At 48.2% G+C, this 12,658-nt stretch overlaps 1 protein-coding gene across 1 annotated transcript in view; it reads left to right on the top strand.

The window, feature by feature from the left end:
* LOC130246333 (tenascin) overlaps positions 1-12,654 on the top strand; it is a 16,809-nt gene extending 4,155 nt beyond the window's left edge. The window contains exons 3-14 of the mRNA XM_056479212.1: positions 6-265; positions 4,482-4,604; positions 5,349-5,492; positions 5,810-5,929; positions 6,047-6,202; positions 6,283-6,425; positions 6,557-6,689; positions 6,801-6,952; positions 9,926-10,022; positions 10,164-10,325; positions 10,422-10,585; positions 11,927-12,654. Coding sequence (XP_056335187.1) covers positions 6-265; positions 4,482-4,604; positions 5,349-5,492; positions 5,810-5,929; positions 6,047-6,202; positions 6,283-6,425; positions 6,557-6,689; positions 6,801-6,952; positions 9,926-10,022; positions 10,164-10,325; positions 10,422-10,585; positions 11,927-12,013 — 1,741 coding nt within the window. The 3' untranslated portion in view covers positions 12,014-12,654. The remainder of the gene's footprint in view (positions 1-5; positions 266-4,481; positions 4,605-5,348; positions 5,493-5,809; positions 5,930-6,046; positions 6,203-6,282; positions 6,426-6,556; positions 6,690-6,800; positions 6,953-9,925; positions 10,023-10,163; positions 10,326-10,421; positions 10,586-11,926) is intronic.
* Positions 12,655-12,658: the final 4 nt, after the last annotated feature.

The raw sequence follows: 12,658 nt of genomic DNA on the forward strand, positions 1-12,658 counted from the left end.
CCCAGAAACCTGCGGGTGGTGAAGACGAGCACCACCTCCATCATCGTCCAATGGGAGAAGGCGCAGGGTGAGATTGACAGGTACGTCCTCTCTGTTGCACCCAATCAGACGGACGGATCGAGTGGCCCCCGGGAAATGGCCCTCCCCCCAGAAAGAGACTCTGCCCAGATTGAGGGCCTGCACGCGGGCCGCCTGTATGAGGTGGCGGTGGTGGCGGAGCGTGGCTCGACCCGGAGCCTGCCAGCCAGAGCTCAGGCCACTCCTGGTGAGTCCAGCGCTGGATAAACAAACACTGAACACCAAAACCATCAGAACACATTAGGAAATTACATCACAACCCATAGACTCACACTTACTCTGAGGTCAAAGTGTTGAACTGAAGTTGTGATGGCTTTGTTTGATTTATGAAGAGTTGGATACTATTCACTATGCTGAAACACACACACTCACTCACACACACACACACACACACACACGCACACACACGCACGCACACACACACACACACACACACACACACACACACACACACACACACACACACACACACACACACTCACACTCACTCACACACGCACACACACACACACACACACACACACACACACGCGCACACACTCACTCACTCACACACACGCACACACACACACACACACACACACTCACTCACACACACGCACACACACACACACACACACACACACACACTTTATTTAACAATGCCAAATGTTCAATTCTCTCAGGAAGCTGTTGTCTTTTTCTCCAGTTTTCTCTTGGACCAAACCAGGTCCAAAACTACTGGTCACATTTACTGTCGGCTCCACACTGAGTGGCAGATCTGTCTGCATATCTGACCCAACCTTCTGCATTAACACCATCTCTTTATTAGCAGGGTTTTCTCCTCCAGCGGAGCCACTGAGAGTGAAGTTAACTTTGAATGCATATTTTAATCCTCATTGGTGTTTTAGGGAGAGCTTCGGTGTCTGGAAACAGCAGAGAGAGGACTCCGCTGATCACAAACTCCACATTTCTGCCACACCGGGCACTGATGGCAAACACACGGGTTCAACACTCAGGGAATTTCACCAGACTCAAACCAGGCATGTTCAAACCCGGACTAAAGAGACCTCTGCATACGGGCCCGCATGGGATGATGAGAAGACCTTTCAATCCACAAATTAAACACTTCAATTCTTTACAGACAGGAGTCAAAAGAGAAATCTCTGCTCCTTCCACAAATACATCACCAGTGTGGGATCACCAGAGGAACACTGATGTAGACTCTAATGTAGAGTATCCTGATCCTAAACCACTGGCCCTGACTGTAAAGCAGACACAATTCCAGGAGGGAAACAATGATATCAGCTTCACCAGGGAATCTGCAGACACTCTGAGAAACATCAGCTCAACCTCCATTTCTCAGACACACACACAAGTCCAGTCCGCCATTGCTCAGACACACACACAAGTCCAGTCCGCCATTGCTCAGACACACACACAAGTCCAGTCCGCCATTGCTCAGACACACACTCGAGAACCTTCCACAATTGCTCAGACACACACTCAAGACTCGTCTGCTATTGCTCAGACACACACTCGAGACCCGTCCGCCATTGCTCAGACACACACTCGAGACCCGTCCGCCATTGCTCAGACACACACTCGAGACTCGTCTGCTATTGATCAAACACACGCTCGAGACCCGTCCGCCATTGCTCAGACACACACTCGAGACCCGTCCGCCATTGCTCAGACACACACTCGAGACCCGTCCACTATTGCTCAGACACACACTCGAGACCCGTCCACTATTGCTCAGACACACACTCGAGACCCGTCCGCCATTGCTCAGACACACACTCGAGACTTGCCCGTCAGTGTTGAGACAGACACTCAGGACCCGTCTGCCACTGCGCTGCCCATCACACACACCAGCGCACCTCCAGAGGAGCCAACAGTCACCGCAGAGAGAAACCTCACCGCCCTCATCAACGGCACCCGCTGTGTCCGCAAGGTTCTGGTCGGGTATAAGAGGATCACCGGAAATACAACAGACGGCAGTTTACTGTCTAAAGACATGACGGTCGTGGTCAGCCATGTGAACGGGAGTGACCTTCTCCACACACTGCATGAGGAGCAGAATAAAGTGGAGGATTCTGAGGCCCGGAGCAGTGTGAATGATGGACAGAATGAGCAGATAATGAAGAAAACTCTCTTTTCCACAGGACCACAGACCCTAGATCAGCGGCCTGATGCCAGCACATCTCCTGTCCCGCAGAAGATCTCTGTCCATCATGCGGGAGATCAGCTGACGGAATCCAGACCAACATGGAGAAACACTGTCCGGTCTTCTTTACCTGGCTCCAGAACACAAGCGAAGGCCAAACCCCCAGGATCATCTTTTCCAGCATCCGCAGACAGACCACGCTTCAGGATGCCTTCCTCTTCCTCTTCCTCTTCTTCTTCCTCGTCTACAGAGGTGGACACCACAGCAGAAACCAAGGACTCGCCTACATCAGCAGCCAGATTCCAGATGAGCAACAGAAGTGAGCTGATGCCGCACCAGCGCACACCATACAGGCGTCTGCGCCGTCCCCAGATCAGTGCTTTACTGAACCGCACCAGACCGGCTCTAGATCCCAATCAGACCCGCACACTGACTCTAGATCCAGCTCAGATCCACAGACTAGCTTTAGGTCCTGATCAAACCCGCAGACCAGCTCTAGATTCAGCTCAAACCCGCAGACCGGCTCCTCCCTCCAGACCCGTGATCAGGCCCCGGCCCAGAGTGCCTCCCCCAGCAGGGCACACCAGGCCCAGCCTGAGGAACACACTGCAGCTCCACAGCGGTCCAAACCGAGACTCTGTGGCTTCTGCTGACACTGACCAGCGCGTGGAGAATCATAATAATACACAGAAATATGAACCTGAGCGGCTCCAAGCAGCATGTGGAGGTCAGTAATCAGACATCTGCAGGGTCCGAGCATGAGTGGACCGCTCCAAAAGAACAGTCCAGACCCTTCACAATCCCACAACCTGAGCTAGAAAACAGAGATGATGGTGAAGATGATGATGGACTGGAGATGGCCGCAGGACAGGGCAGTGGGTCCAGCAGTGGGAACAGTGCAGTGTTTGGGTCTGCTGGACCGCACACACAGATGACGGCAGCACCGCCCGCATCGGGTCACTCACACTCACTGTCCACCTCTGGGACATATCCTGCGTTTCGCTCCACAACACACAACCTGATCCTGCACGCAGGTACACACGCAGACGCTGTGGTGTTTACTGTAGTTTCCTGGAGATCTCCGGGTGTTCTGCTCGGCCCGTCTGCTCTCCTGCTTTCCGTGTTGTTCAGTGTACTCCTCCCCAACAAGCCTTTTAATCAACACTTCTCTGAAGATTGATTAAAACGCAGTGTGTACATGTCAGTAAGTGTGTGGCTGTAACGCCGCTGTGGTCAGTGCTAACACTCTGCATATGTGTAACGTGTTTGTGCAACATACTGAGCAGCACATGCTAAATGACCAGACAGTGAGATGAGTCTGACGGTTTGCAGACGTGTGCACCGCTGTTGCTGGTGTGTGTGTCCGGGTCTGCAGTGCTGTGTCTGCCAGTGTGTGTTTCCACAAGAGTTATCTGTTCCACATTAACATCATTCTCATTCATTCATGTGACTGTTCAGAACTAACATTAACCCTGGCAAAACAACAGCCAATGAGAAGAAGGGGCGGGGCATGTCAGATACTAGAGAGGATTTGATTGGTCAGGAGATTTGACGAGGAGCTGAAGTATGAGATGACATAAACAAATGATTGATCATTTAAGCGGAAGAGACCAACTGCGAGCTTCAGGTGTTTAGATCAGGGTTATACCTGCTGGATGTGGGGGACACTCTAGATTACAGATATCCTGAAGACTGACAGACCGATACTGATGTCTAAAACACTTCAGTTTAATTTCACGAGACCTGTAGATGTGCAGTGTGTGTGTTAGCTGTTCCTCCAGAGACTGCAGTGTGTACTGTGCTCTTCTTCTGTGGTGTTTACTGTGCTCTTCTTCTGTGGTCAGGCTGAGCGTGTGCTGTGGTCTTCTTCTGTGGTCAGGGTAAGCTGCGGCGCTCAGATCAACAGATTCTCCTCATCCGCCTCGCATTTCTCTTCTGTTCTGCAGGTTACAGACCAGCATCATCATCATAACCCCTGCTGTGCTTGAGCTCTGTATAGGCAGAGGCCTGTATACTGTATATATGTCCGACTGCACATATATACACTCACGCCTCACTCTATTAACACACTGTATGTTTTCACCCAGATCACACAGACGTGAATGCAAGTACACCTCCACTGCACCACTGTAATCTGGCCCTGTCTTCATGTTTGACTGTCTCTGAGGAGATCTGCTGTTTTCTGCATCTGTCCTTCTCTTCCTCTTCCTCTTCCTCTTCCTCCTCCTCATCTGTGGTTCTGCTGGTCCTTCAGGTCCGGAGCCTCCGTCTGCTCTGCTGTTCAGTGATGTGACCGACAGCTCCTTCACCGTTTCCTGGAAAAAACCCAAGAGCAAAGTGTCTGGATTCAAGATCACACACACACATGTGCAGGAAGGTGAGCAGAACACACACACACACACCGTAACACCAGAACTATTCATTTGACCCGCTTTAAGCTTCACAGTCTGAAACTTGATCAAATTAAACCCATATAGCTGCAAAAGAGCAAATAGTTGTCGTGTTACCATAGCAACTGTAGAATCACCACTTCAGATCAATTACTGTAGTTGTTGTGTTTCCATAGCAACTGTAGAATCACCACAATAGATCAATTACTATAGTTGTTGTGTTTCCATAGCAACTGTAGAATCACCACTACAGATCACTTACTGTAGTTGTTGTGTTACCATAGCAACTGTAGAATCACCACTACAGATCACTTACTGTAGTTGTTGTGTTACCATAGCAACTGTAGAATCACCACAACATATCAATTACTATAGATGTTGTTACCATAGCAACCGCAGAATCACCACAGCAGATTAAAGTACTGTAGTACAGTATGGTTCAAAAGCAGTGCAGTATTCTCTATAGTTCCTGCAGTGTTTCTCATGTGTGTGTTATTTTGATCTATTATATGATTCTGTCATGTTATTCCAGCATAAGCTTTCTTATACATATAAATAAAAGTGTTTATAAGCATTGAAATGCACTCTGGTGGTGTTTCTATTATAATACCGTATGATTTATTTTTCATTTTACCAAATTGTGTGTGTGTGTGTGTGTGTGTGTGTGTGTGTGTGTGTGTGTGTGTGTGTGTGTGTGTGTGTGTGTGTGTGTGTGTGTGTGTGAGATGCAGGTGAGCCCATCTCTGTCAGTGTGGACTCAGAAACTCTGCGTCTGGATCTGTCCTCCAGGGCTCCGGGCTCCACATATGAGGTGCGGGTGATGTCGGTGCTCGGGCAGGATGAGAGTGACCCCATCACAGACAGCGTCACCACCCGTAAGACCCCCAGCTCCAGTCCTCTGGACAGTGTGTGTGTGTGTGTGTGTGTGTGTGTGTGTGTGTGTGTGTGTGTGTGTGCGCACTGGGACTGTAGGAGACACCAGAAGCACTGAATCAGACTATATACCTGTTTTATGACTGAGTTTAGCTTGTCTCTCCGTCAGTCAGTGGGTTTAAAGTGCTTTACTAAAGTCAGCCAGTCAGTCGGGGTACCTTTCATCAGGATTTTCACCTTCATCATCACCTTGAGACTGAATTATAGACTCGTTTGTTTAAGTATGGCTGTACTCTCTCTCCCTCACCTGTGTGTTCAGTGCCGGACGCTCCCACACACCTGCAGGCCATCAATGTGACGGACAGTAAAGCTCTGCTGATCTGGAGACCTGCTCTGGCCACTGTAGACCACTACAGGATCATCTACAGTCCTGAGGCAGGTGAGCCGACCTCTGACCTCTGACCTGCGCTGATCATCACCAGAGCCTGTGTTTACCTGTGACCTGCAGCAGCTGAGCTTTACATGTGTGTGTGTGTGTGTGTGTGTTCTCCTGAAGCTCCAGACTCTGCCGTCTCCATCAGTGTGTCGGGGAACGCAGCGCAGCATCACCTGCAGTCGCTCCACTCCTCCACCCGTTACACCGTCAGCATCAGCAGCCGGCGGGGGGAGCAGAGCAGCTCCAGCAGCAGCACAGCCTTCAGCACCACCAGCGGTCAGTGCGTGTGTGTGTGTGTGTGTGAGAGAGAGAGTGTGTGTTCAGGGTTGTGCTGATCTGTCTGTGTGTGTGTTCAGGTGCTGGATGGGCAGAGGATGGTCCCCGTGACCTGAAGGCCACACAGGTGACCCCCCGCAGTGCAGTGTTGTCATGGAGACCACCTGAATCTCCCATCAGCGGATACAGGCTGAGCTACTACACTGACCAGCAGGACAAGAAGGTGTGTGTGTGGTCATGTGTGTGTGTGTGTTTGTGTTTGAGTATGCATGTGCATGTGTGTGTGTGTGTGTGTGTGTGTGTGTGTGTGTAAACATGGCTGTCTGCAGAATATGTGTGTGTTTCTTCACACAGGAGCTGGTTCTTGATGCTGGGGTCTCAGAGCTGCATCTGCGCCGTCTCGTGCCCTCATCAGTGTACACTGCGCAGCTGCAGGCGGAGAGAGCAGGACTGCACACACACACCGTCCACACACACTTCACCACCGGTGCGTCTCTGATATTCCTGCTTCAGTTATTGATCCTCCATAACTCTGATTATCAGAGTATGAGTGTGTGTGTGTTTCTCGGGTGGTTCTGAGCACAGTTTTCCTCCACAGGGAGTCTCCGCTTCCCCTTCCCCACAGACTGCTCTCAGGAGCGGCAGAATGGAGCGCTGGAGTCCGGCCCGGTGGAGGTGTTCCCGCAGGGGAGATCCGGCCGTCCGCTGAGGGTGTACTGCGACATGGAGACTGACGGAGGAGGCTGGACAGTAAGTGTGTTAAGCCTGGTTTATACTTCTGAGTCAAGTGATCAGTGTGACCCATGGTGCATGTCTTGTGCGTAGCCGTGCATTTATACTTCTGCATGCTGTTTCTGTTGCTCTGCAGTAACACTTCAGAAACACTAGCTGGCAGTAGGTGCTTATGTTCCTCTGTGTCGAGTGTCTTTGTTGATGTTTAATTTTTTCTGCTTCCTTAATGTACAAGTAGCTCAAACTCTGAGGTTGGAATCTGCGACGCGTAATAACGTTAATCATAAGGTAAACACAAAACAGCAGTCTCCATCCTGAGCTCCTTCACGAGACTCCACACTTGTAAACACTCGCTGCATCGGGCTCGCGCCGCTCTCACCCCTGCCCACACTCGTCAGCGCAACCAAGACAACTAATCACAGAGCTTGTGCTGCGCGTCGTTGCGACATGTAATTACATTTATTGAGAGGGGCACGTCAGCATAGCTGACAGCAACAGCGAGGGCTATGCGTCCACGCGTAGGCTGCACCGTAGCATACACATGCGCTCGACGCAGAAGTATAAATCAGCCTTTAGTATGTGTGTGTGCAGCTGATCACAGATCACTGAAGCGTTGATGGAGAATAGCTTCACTATACAGTGTGGACACTAGTTAGGGGTTTATTTATATCTGTAAACATCAGTAATAGTGACAATCGTTACGGTAGATCACTCGTTAGGGTGGATCCTCGTGCTCATTGGGTCTCTGGAGGCAGCAGGCAGTTCATAATAATTTTCTAACAAAATAAAGAAGCAGATTACTTGAAGGAAGTGTTCATAAGACTGTCATGACACCTTTATAACCCCGCTGTGACCCCTGTGTGTGTGTCATGAAAACTCATCAGAAATCTGGCATAAACATGATTATAATGAGAAAATTATAAACTGTCATCAATATGCTTCTGATCACTTATTATTTGGACAAACTATATCTGTCATTAAACTTCCTCATTAAATCTCAGAGCCACGCCCCTTAAAATCTCAGAACCACGCCCCTCAAAATCTCAGAACCACGCCCCTCAAAATATCAGAACCACGCCTCTCAAAATCTCAGAACCACGCCTCTCAAAATCTCAGAACCACGCCTCTCAAAATCTCAGAACCACGCCCATCTAAAAATTTCAGAACCACACCCCTCAAAATCTCAGAACCACGTGCCTCAAAATCTCAGAACCACGCCTCTCAAAATCTCAGAACCACGCCCCTCAAAATCTCAGAACCACGCCCCTCAAAATCTAAGAACCACGCCCCTCAAAATCTCAGAACCACACCCCTAAAAATCTAAGAACGACGCCCCTCAAAATCTCAGAACCCCGCCCCTCAAAATCTCAGAACCACGCCCCTCAAAATCTCAGAACCACGCCTCTCAAAATCTCAGAACCACGCCCCTCAAAATCTCAGAACCACGCCCCTCAAAATCTCAGAACCACACCCCTAAAAATCTAAGAACGACGCCCCTCAAAATCTCAGAACCACGCCCCTCAAAATCTAAGAACGACGCCCCTCAAAATCTCAGAACCACGCCTCTCAAAATCTCAGAACCACGCCTCTCAAAATCTCAGAACCACACCCCTAAAAATCTCAGAACCACGCCTCTCAAAATCTCAGAAACACGCCCCTCAAAATCTCAGAAACACGCCCCTCAAAATCTCAGAACCACGCCTCTCAAAATCTCAGAACCGCATCCCTCAAACTCTCAGAACCACGCCCCTCAAAATCTCAGAACCACACCCCTCAAAATCTCAGAACCACGCCCCTCAAAATCTCAGAACCACGCCCCTCAAAATCTCAGAACCACGCCTCTCAAAATCTCAGAACCACGCCCCTCAAAATCTAAGAACCACGCCCCTCAAAATCTCAGAACCACACCCCTAAAAATCTAAGAACCACGCCCCTCAAAATCTCAGAACCACGCCCCTCAAAATCTCAGAACCACGCCCCTCAAAATCTCAGAACCATGCCTCTCAAAATCTCAGAACCACGCCCCTCAAAATCTAAGAACCACGCCCCTCAAAATCTCAGAACCATGCCCCTCAAAATCTAAGAACCATGCCCCTCAAAATCTCAGAACCACGCCCCTCAAAATCTCAGAACCATGCCTCTCAAAATCTCAGAACCACGCCCCTCAAAATCTCAGAACCACGCCTCTCAAAATCTCAGAACCACGCCTCTCAAAATCTCAGAACCACGCCTCTCAAAATTTCAGAACCACACCCCTAAAAATCTAAGAACCACGCCTCTCAAAATCTCAGAACCACACCCCTCAAAATCTCAGAACCACGCCCCTCAAAATCTCAGAGCCACGTCTCTCAAAATCTCAGAAACACGCCCCTCAAAATCTCAGAAACACGCCCCTCAAAATCTCAGAACCACGCCTCTCAAAATCTCAGAACCGCATCCCTCAAAATCTCAGAACCACGCCTCTCAAAATCTCAGAACCGCACCCCTCAAACTCTCAGAACCACGCCCCTCAAAATCTCAGAACCACATCCCTCAAAATCTCAGAACCACGCCTCTCAAAATCTCAGAACCACACCCCTCAAACTCTCAGAACCACGCCCCTCAAAATCTCAGAACCACACCCCTCAAAATCTCAGAACCACACCCCTCAAAATCTCAGAACCACACCCCTCAAAATCTCAGAAACACGCCCCTCAAAATCTCAGAACCACGCCTCTCAAAATCTCAGAACCGCATCCCTCAAAATCTCAGAACCACGCCTCTCAAAATCTCAGAACCACGCCTCTCAAAATCTCAGAACCGCATCCCTCAAAATCTCAGAACCACGCCTCTCAAAATCTCAGAACCGCACCCCTCAAACTCTCAGAACCACGCCCCTCAAAATCTCAGAACCACACCCCTCAAAATCTCAGAACCACGCCCCTCAAAATCTCAGAACCGCATACCTCAAACTCTCAGAACCGTGCTGACGGCTGTATTCTGTGTTTGGAGGTGTTTCAGAGAAGAAAAGATGGACAGACAAACTTCTTCAGGCGCTGGAGGGAATACAGCAGCGGCTTCGGGACGCTGGACGGAGAGTTCTGGATGGGTGAGCAGTGTGTATGTGTGGTGATGGAGAGTAGAGGTTACCAAATGGTAAAGTTTACTGTATTCAGCTTGTGCTGTGTGTGCGTGTGTGTGTGTGTGTGCGTGTGTGTGTGTGTGTGTGCGTGTGTGTGTGTGTGTGTAGGGAATGAGCTGCTCCATAACTTCACCCAGTCTGTGCCGATGGAGCTGCGTGTGGATCTGCGGGCGGGGGCAGAGTCAGCGTTCGCTCAATACTCCTCCTTCACCATCGACACCGCCAAGAGGCACTACACACTGCGCATCGCAGGATACTCGGGCACCGCCGGTGAATGGGTTACTTTTACTCTGGTTTCATTTCACTCTGCTCTTCTTCACTAGTTTTTCTGCTGTTGTTTGATTTTCTCTGTTTCCTGTTCTTCAGGAGACTCTCTGTCGTACCACAGCGGTCGGCCATTCTCTGCGCGGGACAGAGACCCTCGACCCTTCATCACCCGCTGCGCCATGTCCTACAGGGGTGGATGGTGGTACAAGAACTGCCACGAGGCCAACCTGAACGGCCTGTACAACACCAGCTCCAACCACCAGGTACACACACACACACACAATGCAGTTATAAACACTGCACACACAAACCGCAAACACACACGCAGAGTTCACTGTTAGCCCATCATTTCCTCATCCCGGTTGAGTTTCTCTCATTAATGAAGGTTTACTGAGGACTGAACTAAAGACAGCAGTGTGTGTGTGTGTGTGTGTTTCTTCTGTGGGTGTGGATGAGTGCACCCGCTGCAGTGTGTGTGTGTGTGTGTGTGTGTGTGTGTGTGTGTGTGTGTGTGTGTGTGTGTGTGTGTGTTGTGTGTGTGTGTGTGTGTGTGTGTGTGTGTGTGTGTGTGTGTGTGTGAATGATGAGGAAATGGCCGTGTTTGGTGTCTAAGTGAGACGCTGGACTAAACCCTGATCAGAGTTAGAGACACCGTTAGCTCCTCCAGCTAGTGTTGTGTCTGTAGTGGGACATTATTATTATTATCTGCAGGGTGGCAGGTGTATTTATAGCTAATAATAGCTGCTTCAATATACATAAACAGAATACAGTTCTTATAGTACGAGCGACACACAAAACAGGACAAATCAGCACCTAATAAACTCTTACTCTGAACCGTGGGCCTCACTTTAAGACATGTTTAGCTGATCCTCAGCGCTTTGCTGCACAGGTTTATGTTTGGTCTCATTTTAAAGACAGAAGTCAGATTACAGCAGAAGGGGAGAGTTCATAAAGTTAAAATAAAAGATGCGTCTTCATGTTATAAATGTAATTAAACAATACATTTATATTTAATCTGTATTTCAAAAAATGGTTAGCCTGATGCCTAAAATTGACAGAAAAATCAAAGCTAAGTAAATATATATATATATACACATCTAAATCTGAAGTTTTCTGATGAAGTGAGCTTTCAGTCAGATTTAGTTTGGCTGCAGTACCAGACATGACCATCAGGAGACCTTCAGGTTACATTAGTGACCACACAAGAGCGCCCCCTGTGTTTGCAGACATATCAACCGTATTCTTAAATACTTTTGACAATATTTGTAATAAGAATAATTCTGCAGTTTAGTAAGTTTGGTTTGCAGATGTATTAATAACTGTAGCTCAGTAATGTCAATCAATTATCAGTCACCAGATATGGAAAATAGAAATATTTGATAGTTTGTCATGATGTTTAGATATTATACCTTAAAATATATAACTAACACACTCACACAGGATGTAGAGTAAAATATGAGTTCAGAGGTCTTAGACCTTTACAAAAATACAGTCTCTCAAGATTACATCTGGAATTATTAACATAAAAATGACTGAGGTTAATTTACACTGAGCGAATGCTGCGTTAAACAGGTGTGTGTGTGTGTGTGTGTGTGTGTGTTCAGGGCGTGATCTGGACCGCGTGGAAAGGCCAGGATTTCTCCATTCCCTTCACTGAGATGAAGTTCCGGCCGGCTTCATTCAAGCCCTGAAGCTGAAACACTGAACATCTGAACTATCCACACCAGCGCAACACACAGACGGTTCCCCTGCAGTGTGTGTGTTGAATTGTACAGTTTCTATTTTCAGTGTTAATGTGGAGTCTGTGGTGTATTTCAGACTCAGAGTGATTTCAGTAAAGGAAAGCAGAGTTTATCTGTCAGATTCAGTGGTCTGTTAGTGATATATGTGTATATTAAAGATCTAGATAAGAGCAAAACCGCATCATTCTGAGCAGAATGTTGTTTCTTACATGATAAAACTGACGGAAAACAGTGCAGTGAAGTAAAACAGCAGAATAAGAGTGCTCAGAGACATTATTATAGCGTTCATAAGCTCACAGACGGTCAATAATCTGCATCTCTCAGCTTTTACAGTGAGTAAAGGAGGTGTTCAGTGTTCAGACAGCGCTCTGAGTGTGTGTGTGTGTGTGTGTGTGTGTGTGTGTGTGTATCTTCTGTTTTCCTCTAAAGCTTCATCACAGAATATTGATGGTGAAAGTATATCAGGTCTTTATATTAGCGTTTTATATTTTTGCAAGAAATTATCTTAGTATAATCTGTGTTTAAGACTCTTTACAGCAACACCGTCTACTACACCACGCTTCAGCAATAAAGGACTTTAACACAGTAAACATG

Source organism: Danio aesculapii, chromosome 19, assembly GCF_903798145.1.
Source record: "Danio aesculapii chromosome 19, fDanAes4.1, whole genome shotgun sequence".
Lineage (NCBI taxonomy): Eukaryota > Metazoa > Chordata > Actinopteri > Cypriniformes > Danionidae > Danio > Danio aesculapii.